The 16,515-nt window shown below is 39.1% G+C and overlaps 1 protein-coding gene across 1 annotated transcript; it reads right to left on the minus strand.

Moving 5' to 3' along the window:
* Positions 1-707: 707 nt before the first annotated feature.
* Positions 708-9,436, minus strand: ZNF793 (zinc finger protein 793). The gene is made up of 4 exons (XM_007958410.2): positions 9,422-9,436; positions 4,570-4,696; positions 3,946-4,041; positions 708-1,696 (listed from the first exon to the last, which is right to left on the minus strand). The coding sequence occupies exons 1-4, from the start codon at positions 9,434-9,436 to the stop codon at positions 708-710; spliced, it is 1,227 nt and encodes a 408-aa protein (XP_007956601.1).
* Positions 9,437-16,515: the final 7,079 nt, after the last annotated feature.

The following is a 16,515-nucleotide window of genomic DNA, read 5'->3' on the forward strand; positions in this document are numbered from 1 at the left end:
GAATGTGTTGAGTAATGAAGTTTACCGTATTTGTTCTCCCAATATCAGGTTGTAAAACTATTCCTTAACTTTGATTTTAAACATAAATAACTATGTTTTTAACAAAGTGTTTTGCTAAGTTAATAAAAGACTTACAACAAACCATTGCTTTATCATTTAGGAAAGGGCTTGATAACAACTGCTGTAACCATTAACATTTATTAGGAAAAGATCGAGAAAATGTAAGTCGTATGTTGAAGTTATTTAAAAACAGCTGACCATGTTATTTATATTATTATTATTATTGGGTTTCATATATTTACAACACCAAAAGACAATGGTGATATTTAGAGTAGATACCTTGGAGAATGGCATTCTATGTACAATATGGCATATGTGTTTGATATTCACAATTTATGTTAAATTTCACATTTATAATTATATATACAAATAGTGTTTATTATGTGGGTCACTGCAGACTGTACCATATACATCTCCAATTATCTTCACATATATTTTGTATACTATTGTTCTTTCAATTTATACATTTTTAAATTTTCATATGCCAGAGTGACCATTTCTATAATTTATAAAGTATTTTCTATAAGAGTCTGTATCACAACTGGAGCATGAGTTCTGTTATGGCAAAACACTTTGCCTAAATCCATTAAATTGGTAAGATTTCTAAAGATGAATTCAATGATACACCATGAAATTAGATATCTTACTCAAGGCTTTCCCATAATTATTAGGTTTTCATTCCTGTAGGCATTCTTTCTAGCATGAATTTTCTGATGTCTACTCAGGTTTGGCTTCTGGTAGAAAGCTTTGCCACATTCATTGCATCCATAGGGCTTTTCTCCTGTATGAGTTCTCCAATGTTTATTGAGGCATGACTTTTGGCTAAAGGATTTCCCACATTCTCTGCAATGATAGGGTTTTTCTCCTGTGTGCATTTTTCGATGTACATTGAGGTATGACTTTTCACCAAATGACTTCCCACATTCACTGCACACAAAAGGTCTCTCTCCTGTATGTGTCCTCTGATGTTCTGTGCGGTGTGATTTCTGGGTAAAGGCTTTCCCACAAAAGAAACATTCAAAGGGTCTTACCCCAGTGTGAATTCTCTGGTGTTTAATAAGGGTAGACTTATGTGAAAAGGCTTTCCCACAATCAGTGCATCCATATGGTTTCTCCCCCGTGTGACTTCTCTGATGCCTAATGAATTCAGACTTATAGCAGAATGCTTTCCCACACTCATTACAGATGTGGGGTTTCTCTATAGGTGGAATCCTCTTCCGTTTGTACACAAGAGAACTGGTTCCTGCTGGTTTATATGTAAGTGCTGGGTTATGGCTGAAAACTTTCTCACACTGACTGCATTCCCATGTTTTTTCTCCATTAGATCTTCTATCATGATTTACAAACTGTAACAATTTCCCTTTCCCATATTCATAACATTCACCTTGCTGTTTTGAACAGTTTTTTTTAAAACCAATTGATTTTAAATTATGTTTCATGCTCTTTCCACATGGATCCCAGTTACTGGAGCTTTGAATTGAAGGAAGAAGTTCAGCCCTCAGAAGAGATATTTTTCCAAAATTATTACAACCATGACTTCTTTCCTTGGACAATGTTTTCTTGCTGATGAATGAACCTTGCCTCAAAAGTAGATCCTGATGTCTTTTCTTCTGGACATTAGCTTCCCAGAAGTCTTCTGGAGAAAGTACAGTGAACCATTCCTTATGAATCTTTCTACTATTATGACCTGGAAAAATCTAGTTGAGAATTGCCCTCAGATTTAAAGGGTACACAGTGTATGAGTAGAGAGCATGAGCTGTGACCAAAGACAGTGAAAGGAAGAATGTTGTATGGGTAGAGAAGATTCAGAACACTGGCACAAATGGAATGGAACATTAGTCACAGAGTACAGAGAGAAATAATTTTGAATAAGATGGGATGACATTATAGAACATGAGTTGGCATGTTCTTAAAAGGCAGGTTAGTAAGTATTTTAGGCTTTGTGGGCCATATAGTGTATGTTGCAACTACCCAACTCTGGTATTGTAATGCAAAACCAGTCACAGACAATATGTAAATATATGGATATAGCTGTGTTCTGATAAAACTTTATTTACAAAAACAGTCAGCCAACCTTGAGGCGGTAGCTGGCTGATCCCTGTTATAGAGGAAGGGATTAAATGTCATAAAGCACCTTGCTTCTCAGTGTGTGGTTCTCCAATAGGCCACTTTAGCCTCACCTGAGAACTTCCTAGACATGCAGAATCTCAGACCTACTGAGACCACCATAGACCTACTGAATCAAAAGCTGAATTTTAGCAAGATGCCCGGGTGATTCTTAAAACATTATAGTTTGGGAAGCACTGACATAGCTGCCATCAGGTAGTTCATCACGTTGGGCTAGTTAGTTACAACATACATGGCAGAGAGCTCTAAGGTGAACTAGATAAAATGGAATCAACAAAGCTAACTAGGACTTAAAGCAGGGGCTCTTGACTTGGTAGACAGAATTCAGGGTTTGTGAACTTGGATTGGAAAAATATTACATCTTTATTTTTCACTAAGCTCTAAATGAACCTAACATTTCCTTAGATTATAAATGTAAACAAGAAAACACATTAGTATTAGCCATTTCTTTGACTTTGGTTTGTGAATATGGTATTTTCATCTCACATTATAGTTGTTGGGAAAGAGACCAGTTGTGAAGAATATGTAGTTTCAGAATGGATAAGGTCTTTAAGAGAGTAAAGGAGCTCTAGTGGTGCAGTGCCCAAATCATTTGACTGCTAACCAGAAGGTTGGTGGTTCAAACCCACCAGCCACTCCATGGAAGGAAGGTAAGGCAATCTACTTCTGTAAAGATTTACCACCTTGGAAAGCCAATGGGGGTCATTATGAGTTGGAATCAACTTGATGGCAGTGGGTTTGGTTTTTCTGGTTTAGAGAGTTACACTGTGGGGAAAAAAACTAAGTTTGGATGACAGAAAATACAGTAGCTGCATGGAAGGAAAAGGATGGGCTAGAGCCAGGGAAATAGAAGATACAGAGAAAGGAGACTGACTAGATATATTTTTGTGATACATTAAACAAAATTCTTGAAAGAGGAAAAAGGGTCAAGTGAAGGAGAAATACGTCCCAGAGGGCACCAGCATGTAGTGGTTTAGAGCATTAGTTCTGGAGCCTGACAACATGGGTTCAAACACCTGTTCTGTCCTTCACGTGCTGTATGTTCTTAGACACGTTTCTTAACCTCTCTGTGATTGTGTTCTCATTTAGAAATGGGTAATATAGTGAGATACCTCACAAATGTTGCAAAGGTTAAATGAGTTGCTGTATGTGAAGTGCTCAGAAAAGACCTTACTATAGTGTGAATGTTCACTATGTGTTAGTCAATGATCCTAATGCTGCTGCAGCTACTAATACAATGACTAAAAGCTGGATGATGGTTAATTTCAAAGATATCATTTTGAGGAGAAGCATGAAAATGACTTGAATGCTTTTCTTTGTTTATATACAGTCATGCGCTGCATAACATCCATTTGGGCAATGTCCAATCACATATATGTCCGTGATCCCATAAGGTATAACAGAGTTCAGGAAATCCTGATTGAGATTGATTAGCGTCACAAAGTATCGCCCATTTGTTATTATGAACCACTGTATGTACTTCAAATTTTTAATGTAATAGGCTTTATGGGAGTTTGTTTGTAACTACAGGTTGTATTTAAATAGGATGTTCATAACCTGGGACCGCCTCTATATAATACGGTATTCACACAACTTCCAAATCACATAAAGTCCAATTTCACAAAACATATTGTGGACGTTAAGCAAGGCATGACTGTAATATTTAATTCAAGTGTGTGATTACAACACTAAGTGTAAGTAGCATAAGAGACTTTGAGCAAAATTTCCCTGTCCCTTTTGCTGGATTATCACACTCACCCCGACAGTGGCAACCTGGGCACACCGCCTCAGAAATCCATGGTGCTTCTTCCTGTTCCAGTTTGAGTATCACATCTGGTTTGTTGCCTTCATAACCTGTCCCAGGGAAACGATCCAGGCCTTGGGCTGAGCTCCTTGGTCTTCAGGGTCACTCAAGGGTGAGGACATGCAGTTTTAGAGGCTGTACAACAGATGCTATACTTGGGAGGAGACTGTAATTGTACACACACCTTGTCCAAAAAGGAATTTTGAATCTAGGAGCACTACCATACAAGCCAAACTCAACAAAGCAGCACAGTACAAGATTATGAATGTAAACTGTGTAGCTAGACCACTGGGGGTTCAAATCCTGATGAATTACCCTGAGCAAGTTATTTCACCTCTCTGTGCTTCAGTTTCCCAATCTGTAAATGAATAACTAACAAGATCTACCTCATACGGCTCTTATGAGGTTTAAATGATTTAATAGTTTGAATTGGACTAAAACGTTGTCTGGTACATAGAAAGTATCATATAAATATTAAATAAATAAGATACTTCAGAAGCCCTACAGCTGTTAGCAACTAAGAAAGGAAAAGTGGTCATTCCAGTATAATCTGAATTATAGAGTGGAGCTCTCCTTACCCACTGAGACAAGGTTGCTATAGGTCTCCAGCATCACATCCCGATACAAGGCCCTCTGAGCAGGATCCAGCTGGTGCCATTCCTCCTGGGTGAAGCCCACGACCACATCCTTGAATGTCACAGATCTCTGCTGAAGCTGAAATGATTGACATTGAGTCATGTGGGAAAATGTTGGCAGGACTAGATGTATACTGACTTTTATAATGTTCATAGGTCAGAGTTTACAGTGATCACTTATCTACCCATGTTTCCTTTTATATTCCTAGCTTTGTGTTAAAGAAAAAAAACAAAAATCATATTGGAATCTCATTTATACTTAAGAGTCAACAAATACTAACTGAAGACTCATCAGTGTCTGTCCCAGTGCTGTTTGCTGAGAACACAGTCTCAGATGATTCCTGACCTCAAGGAATTCGCAATCTGGAACAACATGTAATGCCATCAGGGTGACAGGTGTCATAAGAGGTGTGAAGGCAAAATATCCAGCCATGGCATGCAGAAAGAAGTAAATGATCCATCAAATTGTTCAGGATATGGTTTGGCTTCACAGCTAAGGATACATGGAGCTGAGTCTTTTCTGCTAGAATAAGGGATCAGCATCCCTTGCAAGAGCAGCAGTATGAACTAAGGCATGGAGGCAAAACAGTGGTTTTAAGGGCAGAAAGTTACTCAGAATAACAGAAAAAGAGTGTACAGAAGCTTTCAAGTGATAAAATGATGAGCTTGAAGACAATGGGAAATCTATCAAGAGAAACGTGTGTAGAAAGCACACTCTAGAAGGTATGTGGTGAGTTTCTTATATTTTACACAAAGTGGTACAACAGTAACTCTAAGCTTACTATTGTTAAACTCTAGGTTAATGATGTATATTGTAGCCATAGAATAACCACTAAATAGTATTGCAATGAGGTATACCTATACAGAACTAAAAAATATATACATATTCAATCAGTCCACACAAACACACACAAAGAAGAAACAGAGAAATAAAAAACCAGATGAAACAAACAGAAAACAAATACTAAAATGACAGACATAAATTCAACTATACCAACATTACATTCCAAAAACCAAACCCACTGCCATTGAGTCAATTCTGACTCATGGTGATCCTACAGGACACAGTAGAACTGCCCCCATACAGTTTCCAAGGTTATATATCTTAATGAAAGCAACTTGCCTCATTTTTCTTCCACAGAGCAGCTGGTGAGTTCAAACTGTCGTCCTTTTGGTTAGCTTCCAAATGCTTTAACCACTACATCACTAGAGCTCCAGAATATAAGACAAACATCCCTAAAAGTCAGAGACTGTCAGGCTGGATTAAAAAAAAAAACAAGACTCAACTCTATGCTGCATACAAAAGATACACCGTAAAAATAAACTCACAGATAGGTTGAAAGTAAATGGATAGAAAGAGAAGTGTGGCAGGTCACCTAGAGGGAAATGAAAGGGAAGAACCCTATAATAACCTGGGTGAAAGATGATGTTCACTGGAGAACAGTAACAGTGAGATGAAGAGGGAACATTGCAAAGAAGAGCTGGAACTTTCATTTTAACTGGTTGTGAGGGGTGGGGAAGAGGGAAGTTGACTACCTTAAGAAGAATGTGACATCAGGATTACAGGAAGACTAATTAACATGATATGCAGATGACACAACTTTTCTTGCTGACAGAAAACAGTACTTAAAGCATTTACTGATGAACAACAAAGACTACAGCCTTCAGTATGGACTGCACCTCAACTTAAAGAAAACAAAAATCCTCACAACTGGACCAGTAAGCAACATTACAATAAATGGAGAAAATATGGAAGTTGTCCAGGATTTCATTTTATTTGGATCCATAGTCATTGACTATGGAAGCAGCAGTGAAGACTCATGCATGCATTGGGTTTATCTGTTGCAAAGACCTCTTTAAAGTGTTAGAAAGCAAAGGATAAAGGTGCGCCTGACCTAAGCCGTGGTATTTTCAATTGCCTCATACACATGCAAAACCTGAACAATGAATAAGGAAGAGGAAGAAGAACTGATGATGCCTTTGGATTATGGCGTTGGTAAAGACTATTGAACATATCATGGACTGCCAAAAGAATGAACAAATCTATCTTGGAAAAAGTACACCCAGAATGTTCTGTAGAAGCAAGGATGGTGAGACTTCATCTCATGAACTTTGGATATGTCTTCAGCGGGGACTAGTTCCTGGAGAAGACATCATGCTTGGTAAAGTAGAAAGTTAGAGAAATAAAGAGTGGAGGATGAGCTTCAAGGAGATGGAACAACACAGTGGCTGCAACAATGGGCTCAAACATAGCAACAATTTTGAGGATGGCATAGGACTGGGCACCATTTCTTTGTCATACATAGGGTTGCTGTAATTTGGAAACTACTTGACAGCACCTAGTAATAACAAGCTCCCAGATGTCAGTGTCTTGTTACCATGTTGTGAGCAGCAGTGTTTCTTTATATGAGCCATATGAATGTCCCTCAGGGAAATGTCTTCAGAAAGAATCACCTTTAAAGCTAATCCTCCCCTAGAGGTAACAGTGTGCTTCTTCTTACATACAATACAAATCGTGGACTAATTGTATTTGCCTTTTTTGCTGGGCTACCAGGAAGACCATAGTTAATGACTCTTTCAGATGCTCTACTTTGTATATCTGTATTCCAGCAAAAGATATTCCTTGTATCACTGTTTGTAATATCAAGTTTGTAATCTACCCAAATGCCTATAAGTGGGGAAATGATTAAATCAGCTAAATTCCATGAATATGATGGAGCATTACATACCTGCTAAAAAGAATAGTGTAGCTCTAAGTACTAAAATGGGACAATCTAGAGGATATTTTAATTGGTGGACTAAAAGCCTAGACCAATATGTGTGTCATCCCACTGCATAAATGCCTAAAGGAATCTGCAATGCTCCACCCACATCTCCCTGCAGGAGGGAGGCACTTGTTATCCCAGATGCCGGGAGAACATTGGCTGCTGCAGGTGTGAGACCCTGTCTAAGAATTGCTGTCAGCCAATGGGAGCTGCCCCACCAGCCTACAACCTACAACTAATGACTGGTTCATTCTGGAATAGAAAGGCTTCCTTGCCTCCATTTACGACACCACTGAGGTCAACTGTAGGTCCAGAGCATCGTGTAAGGTTAGCTAAGGCCTCTGTTCAACAACTCCCTCTGCCAAATACTGCTCTCCTCACTTCTTTACAGACGTTGTTCCCAGAGCCTCTGTAGCAAAACTGCTGTATGCAAATTTCCATCTCAGAGTCAGTTTTCTTGAAAATTAAGCCTATAACAAAGTGCATTTTTCCCAAGAAGGGAACCTAGGATTCTTATTTTCACTATGTGCATATTTGCACCTTTTGACTTTTTTTTTTTTTTTTAATTGTGATTTGGGTGCAAGTTTACAGAGCAAATTCATTGTCCATACAACAGTTCATACATATTTTGTTTCACAATTGATTGCAATCCTCATAATGTAACAGCTCTCTTCCTACTTCCTCCTTGTGGCTACCTTTTCCATGTGTCCTTCTTTGCTATGCATTCTTGCCTTCTGAGCTATCTGCCTGTGCAAATGCTGCCCTTCTGATCTCCCATGGTTGACTGTTCTATGGAGTATACCTAACTGGTATAAATGTTCACCCTATATGCCTGTCTACTGTTTGCCTGGAAGCCACAAGAATAAGTACAATTCCAGGCCTGAAGGGTGACTAGGGGCCATAGTCTTGGGGATTTCACCAGGCTCTATCAAACCAGTAAGCCTGTTTTATTTTTTTTAATGATTTTGAGTTTTGTTCCACATTTTTCTCCCACTCTATGCAGAATCTCCTGCCCTGATCCCTTTCTAAATGGTTGACAGTGATAGACATGCATCATCTAGTTCTTCTGCTCTCATGGTCACACAGGCTGAGTTTCACATGGTCCACTAGTCCTTTGGATTAATAGTTTCCATGCATCTTTGGTTTTCTTCCTTCTTCTTTGCTCTTGATAAGGAGAGACAAATTGTTGCATCTAGATGGCTGCCTATAAGCTTTTAAGATCACAGTCGCTAGTCACCGAAGTAGAAAAGTTTTTGTTTATTATGTTATGCCAACGGAGCTTGATGTCCCCCACAACCATGGTCCCAAGCCTGCAAGCCCAACAACTCACTCCCTCAGCGTTGTTGGCTGTGGCTAAGAAATTATTACAACTTTGCCCTCTGTTAGTTCTATTTAAATGGATGTTCTTATAGCACTTAGAAGTATGTATATACAAATACTGCCTGCCAAACTTATATATGGTCATGGGTATTCTCTTTTGCCTAGACATACCTGATCATTCAGCTTGTCTACCTATGTATCTACCCATTGATCAGTGTTTGTTATTACTGATAATGCAGTATTGTGTATGTAAAAGTGTCTTTGTTGCCTTTTGATTTTTTTAACCCACGCATTTCTCATTCAAAAAAAAAAAAAAAAACACGTAAGTAACCAAAAATATCCTCTGAAGCCTTCTTAATACCAAACAGTAGTTTAGCTAAACTAGTAAAACATGTCTGCCTTGAGCATTATGCTCTTTTAAGAATATCTAAATAGGATCAAAGTGACAACAGCAACTTGAAAGATTAGATAGGAACCTTAGAGGGCAATGAGTTTCTGTCAATAGAAGAGGAACAACTCAGAAAAGGAAGGTTAATGATTGCACAACTTGAAGAATGTAATCAATGTCACTGGATTTTATATGTAGGAACAGTTGAAATGCTATGTATGTTTTGCTGTGCATGTTCTCAACAACAATAAAATAATTTTTTTTTTAATAAAATCTTTGAAAAGCAAAAAGAAAAAGTAAATGCCAATAAATATCAACTCACCTGGTACTCAATCATTTTCTGCTGTTCTTGGAAAAAGAGCTGCAACCTGTGAAGATAGAGATGGGAGGTGGGGAGGGAAGATGGAGAGATGGAGAGAGAGAGACAGAGAGAGATAACAGAGAACAGAGCCTTGAAGGAAGGACCATGCTTGCCTTTCAATTTGCAAATTCCTATGTAAACCTTGTACAAAAATTCATGCTTTAAATCAGTATAAGCAGAAGGAAAATGGTGCCTTTAGTGCATAGCTTCAGAGATTGCAGTGAATTATCCACTTGGCTCACAGATACGTAAAACAAATCATCCAGGAAATAACAGCTACTACCAAGGAAGAACTGAAAGTTACAGGGGGAAAAAAATCTTTAAAACATAAATAACTGGACCCAAGCGTATACTGCACAAAGGCTTCTAAAACTGTTATGAAAATATTATTTAAAAAATTTATCATTTAAAATATAAAATAAGGAACTCAATTAGTACAAAACATTAATAAAAACTGTTTATGATTTTCATTCATAGGAATGAGAGATCCTATAAACAGGCCTGGATATACTGTGCCATAATCAATGGCCTAGAGGTGAAAAGTCACATCCAGGAGCAGCAGGAACTCTCATTCAAGGCTTGTCAGAGTGTAAACTCGTTTAACCATTTTGGAAAACTGCTGAATTATAGCTATTAAAGCTGATCATGGAATGTCCTATGACTCAGCAGTTCTACTCCTAGGTCGATACTAAAGAAATAAATGCATTTTGTTCCCAGAAAGACTCAGATAAAAATTTTCACTGCTGCTTTCATCACGATAGCCCCAAACCGGAAGCTGCCCATAAGAACTGGATAAATTGTGGCACATGCATACAGTGGGATATAAATCAACAGTAAAAAGAAGAAACTGCTGATATCTATACAATAGCATCAATAAATCCCACAGACATTGTCAAATGAAAGAAGTCAGACGGAGAGAACACACTGTGTAATTCCATTTCTATAAAATTCTAGAAGTAACACTAATCTCTGTGACAAAAGACAAAATAGAGGTGGGGAAGGAGTGAAGATGGGGCATAAAGGAGCCTTCTAAGGTAGGGGTCAGCAAACTCTTTCTGTGAAGGGCCAGAGAGTAAATATTTTAGGCTTTGCATATCATAAGGATCTGTCAACTACTCAATTCTGCTGTTGCAGCACAAAAATAGCCATAGACAATAATACATAAACACATGAGTGTGGCTGTTTTCCAATAAAACTATACTTACAAAGACTAGATAAGGACTTCCATAACTGGAAGGCCATATTTGGCAGAAAGGCTATGGTTTGCTAACCCATTTTAAGATCATGGAAATGTTGATCTGAATGGTGGTTACATGAGTTATACATAGTTTAAAATTCATCAAGCTCTACTTGTAAAATTGGTACACTTTGTGTATTCTATGCTTCAGTAAAAAAGAAAAGGAAATCCTGCATCCATGTTCCACTAGGACTGACTTGTATCTTTCCATGGCAGGGAAACTGTCTCATCACTCTGGTGCAAGAAGGATTTGTCTCCTAATTGCCATCCTTGAGCTGTGGCCTTAATTCAAACTTTTTCATCCTTACAGCTGATTTCCACTAGATCCAGACTTTGCCCACTGAGTCAAGGAGGGTAATTTTTAAAACAGAGCACCTACATTGCCAAAAGAGTCACCTCTGTTTGGAGCCAACCCTCTCTTAACATGCAGCCATGGAATACCCTATGAGCCCTGAGGGATATCCCCAAGTTGTGTCTGACTTAACCTCTAGCCAGGGATGATGTTATTTTCTGTTACATGGGCATCTTTGCTCTGGCAAGAGATCTGAGACCATGGGTGACTTCTTCAGAAATGGATTTTTGTCCCAAATTCCCTTCTCCTGGAATAGCAGGTCTTTTATTTGGCCTGCCAGACCCTCAGGGCCCCATTTCTCACCAGTAACTCACCTTCAGCTATGGTCCCTGGCAGGGCCTTCTGTAGAGATGACCAAGGTCCTGTGGCCCTGAAACCTGGTGGGAGCCTTGCCGTCCAGGGAAGTTGCAAGATTAAAGGGTAGGCAGGGCACCCAGGGAACCTAAAGATAAGCAGGCATCTTGGTAAGGGCATCCATCAGTCCCCCCTAAACACTCCCAAGGCCTCATAGGGAGGAGCTTTTAGGGGACTTTGTAGGAGATAGCTGAGTGATGGTTTTACTCTGGATTTGGATTAGGGGAAACTTCTGGAAATACTCTGAATCTAAGGAGTGACTTAGATACAAGTCTGAACCTAAGCAATTCCTCTACCTGACTAAGGATATCTGGAAGAGACATTTTATTTCTCCAGGCCTCAGTTTTCTCATCTGTGAAAACAAGAAGAGACCATGAACAGAAATTAAGGAGCCAGACAGCTTGGGTTCAAATCCAGGCTCTACCAATTGCTGATATGTGACTTCAGATGAGTTACTTAGCCTCTCTGTACTTCAGTTTCCCCATCTGTCACCCTCTTAGGTCTACTGTGAGGATTAAATGAATTCATATAGGGAAAGCCCTGATGACAGTGCCTAGCCTACAGAAATATTTGCCATTACTACTATTATCCTACCTGAAATTTAATGAGTGCCTACTGTGTAATATGCTAAGTAACTCCCATGACTTGCCTCATTTGGTCCTTACTACAATGTTTTTAATTCTATCTTTTTTACCAATAAGAAACAGAGGCAGAGATAGATTGGAGAACATGTCTAATTTCACAGCTGAAAAGGTCTCAGTTATAAAGACTTCCTGGGGAAGTACCCAGGGGACTGCTTTGGACTCCAGGAAGTACTCCAAGGAACCTCTTTAGCTGCCAACTGGGGATAAGCCTTCCATCTTCTTAGTGGTGATTGCATAGAGTGTGTTTTAGTTGTTCCCAACAGAAATGCATGTGGTATGTGGAACTAAAGCTATGACAAATGACTCAAGATGATCAACTTATCCTTGAAAACAAACATGAAGAACTTAAATAAAATAGCTCTTGCAGTTCAGTGACTTACTTGGTATGGCTTTTCTAGCCATAGTCTTTGTGACTTCCACTGGATTACTGGGTGGGACCATGCAAATAAGTATGTAGAATTCTGATGTTGGGATTAGTTAGTGTTGTCACACTGCCAGGCTTAAAATGAGCCCTCCTAGAGGAAAAGGGGGAGCTCTGGTAGCATAGTGGCTAAGACACTTGCCTGCTAACCAGACGGCTGGTGGTTCAAACCCACCAGCCACTCCTCGGAAGGAAGGTTGGGCAATCCTACTTCCGTAGTGATACTGCCTCGGAAACCCAAGGAGGGGTTGCTATGAGTCGGGTTTGACTCGACGGCACATAACAACAACAACAACAGAGGAAAAGGGGGGAATCTTACTGCCATCAAGAGAAAAGAGCTGGAGGTAAAGTAGAGTGCATGCTTGGACCCGAGATCCCTGCAGTGGACCTCCTTGGCAGAGACAGATAGCAGAGAGAGAGAGAGAGAGATGCCCTGGCAGAGAGAGATGCCCCAGTAGAGAGAGACACCAACAGAGACGGTGCCAGTAAGAACCAAGGGGCAAAAGACAGAGCAGTGAGCTTAACTGGCCCACAGAGCAAGAAAGATAAGTGCCCTAGGGCAGGAGCGTTGCTCACAGAGTGGGATGAACCTAGGTGTACTTATTGGCAGAGCTAAAACAGCTTTGCAACATTGGCCCAAGCAGGACAGAGACCAGGACCAGAGGCCAAGGGCCAGAGAGGTATATCTGAGGGCACAGCAGAGGGGAGACTGTCCTGATCGAAGAACTGTACCCTGAGCATGCTCCTGAACCTGAATTCTACCCTGTTACTTCCCTAATAAACCCCATAATCATGAATATTGTCTGTGAATTCGGTGTAGCTGTTGCAACAAATTATTGAACTCAGCAGAGAAGTAGTGAATGTCGTGGGAGGAATAGTTGGTGTCAGAAATGGTAAAAGGCTGGAGGGTAGCACCATGTCTGGCCTCAAAGGAATAAGCCTTGGGCTCCTGATAGTGATTCTGTCTTCCTCTTGTGAAGTTACAGGAAGTCAGAAGATGGCGCCTCCATGTCCTTTTTGCACTCTTATGTATTCCAGGAAAAAACACTTAATAATTACAGGAAATAGGAAAATAAAATTAAGTTAAAAAGTAATCTAATAATTAAAAAATAATCTAATAGTCTGAGATAACCACTGTAACTTATGGTGTGTATGTGTATGTATTTAAAAAAGAAAAAAAAGGTATTGGACTTCTGGTAAGATGACAGAATAGACAGACAAGCTACATAGACTCTCTTCAACAAAGAAAAAACAAACCAATTGGCAGAGATACAGAAGATAATCCTGGAACCCTGAGCTTTGAAAGGAAGTATACAGAAGTGGATTAGGCACCAACTAGTGAAAAAACCTGGATGAAAACAGTGAGTATGAAGATGGATGGAGCTGAGGACTGTCAGCTACTCTGATGGCACCAATAGCCTGAATATTTCTAGGTAGTATTGGGAACTGAGAATTGACCTAAAGATCAGCCCTGGTTACCAAGGACTGCGCTGATGCCCTAAGAATAGGAAATAGCAAGGAGGGAGACAATCAGAGCTGTGGACTTCCAGCTGTACAGAGGGCATGGCGACTTGATGGTTTACAAGCAGTGGCTATTTTGGATATTTAAAGTGACCGAGGGTGCAGCCATTTTGAAAGTTTACAAGAGGTGGCCATTTTTTATATTTAAAGTGACAGCATTCTCATTCCAATTCCAGGGACCTAAGAATAGGCTCCATTTGCCAAGGACGGCAGGGACATACGGGAGGCTGACAATGGGAAAGGAGACAGGTGGTGAGTATATAAGTGCCACCAACTAGCGAACAGAGGAGCACAGTAGACTGCTTATGTAGATAACATCCAAAGAAAACAAAAATCATGGGCAAATCACTCCAACATAAAATCACCAATCAAATATAAACAGAAAAATGTTACAATGTCTCAGAGACAATAGAGCATCACAGTCCACACAAAGAAGGAAGAGAAAGCAAGAGAAAGAAGGGACCAGGATACAGACACAGAGCATATCTCTGAGGAAGAAGCAGTATTGGAACTCCCAATTAGGAATTCAAAAGAATAGTATTTAGGTACCTTCAATGGATTAAGAGACAGATCAAGGAAAACACTGAGAAAATTGAGAAAAACACAGAGAAAGACTTAGAAAGATTTCAAAAGACAATACAAGAACAAAATGACAAAATAAATGAAAAACAGAAATGATACAAAATCTACAGATAGAAATCCAGAAGACTGATACTAAATTTTCAGAAATAGATAACACATTGAAAGGGCAAAGGAGTACAATTGAATCAATGGAAGAAAGAATTAATGAGACTGAAGACAAATACCTCAGTACTTCTTTGGAAAGGAAAACATATCAAAACAAAATTAAGAAAGCATAAGGATCATGTGGGATACTATCAAAAGCAATAACCTATGTGTAATCAGAATGCCAGAACAGGAAGAGAAAAATAAAACCACAGAGAAAACTGTCCAAGATTTGTTGGAATAATATCCCTATTATGATGAAAGTGGAGAATATTTCCATTCAGGAAGTCCAATGAACCCCCAAAAGGATAGACCCTAAAAGAAAATCACCAAGATATATCATCATTAAACTCACCAAAACCAAAGACAAAGAAAAAAGACTGAAAGCAGAATGGGAAAAATGAAAAGTTACCTACAAGGGGCAACCAATAAGACTAAGCTCAGAGTGAACAAGAGGACATAACAATAATAAACATATATAATAAACAATAATAAACAAAAATAAACAATAATAAACATCTATGCACAAAATGAAACAGCCCCAACACACATAAACCAGACTCTAACAGAATTGAAAAGACAAATAGATGACTCCAGTCATACTAGGAGACTTTAATACACCACTTTAAAATATGGTACATACACACAATGGAATACTATGCAACAATAAAGAATAATGTAGAATATGCAAAACACCACATAACATGGATGAACTTGTAGGACATTATGCTGAGTGAAATGTCAATCACAGAAGGACAAATATAGAATTAGTTCATTATTTTAAAAAGTCAAGGAAAGGTTTATATAAAGAAGGAAACTTTGCTGGTAACTAGGGGGTGGAGGAGTGTGTCTAAGGCACTTGACTGCTAACCAGAAGGCTGGCGCTTCAAACCCACCAGCCACTCCTCGGAAGGAAGATGGGGCAATATATTTCCATAGCAATACTGCCTCAGAAACCCAAGGAGGGGTCACTATGAGTCAGGTCTGACTGGACAGCACATAACAACAACAACAGGAGTGAGAGGAGAGGGATGTACATAAATTATATTTCAATAAAATGTATTTACACAACAACAACAAAATAGAAATCCAGAAGATTAATGCTAAGATTTCAGAAACTGAATTTGGAAAGGTGTAGAAATGAATCAATGGAAGACAGAATTAGTGAGATTGAAGACAGATACTTCAGTATTACTTTGTAGAGGGAGCAACCAGAAAAAAGATCAAAACAAAATGAAGAAAGCCTAAGATTCCTATGAATACCATCAAGAGGAATAATCTACATGTAATTGGAATTCCAGAATAGGAAGAGACAGATAAAACCACAGAAAAAACAGTTAAAGGTTTGTTGGCAGAGAATTTCCTAATAGGTGAAAGAAAAAATATATCCATTCAAATTCAACAAACCCCAAGCAGGATAGAAACTAAAAGAAACTTACCAACACATATCATCATCAAACTCACCAAAACCGAAGACAAACAAAGAATCCTGAAAGTATTAAAGAAAAACTGAAAAATTACTTACAAAGGGCAACCAATAAGACTAACTTTGGATTCCTCAGCAGAAACCAAGCAGGAAGGCAACAGAATTATATATATATATATATTTGTTGTTGTTGTTGTTATGTGCCATCGAGTCGGACCTGACTCATAGTGACCCCTCCTTGGGTTTCTGAGGCAGTATCACTACGGATGTAGATTGCCCCATCTTCCTTCCAGGGAGTGGCTGGTGAGTTTGAACTGCCAGCCTTCTGGTTAGTAGTCAAGTGCCTTCGGCACTATGCTACCAGAGCTCCCATA

The sequence above is a fragment of the Orycteropus afer genome, unplaced genomic scaffold (genome assembly GCF_000298275.1).
Source record: "Orycteropus afer afer isolate SDZICR_OR568_19922 unplaced genomic scaffold, OryAfe1.0 scaffold00962, whole genome shotgun sequence".
NCBI classification, from domain to species: Eukaryota; Metazoa; Chordata; class Mammalia; order Tubulidentata; family Orycteropodidae; genus Orycteropus; species Orycteropus afer.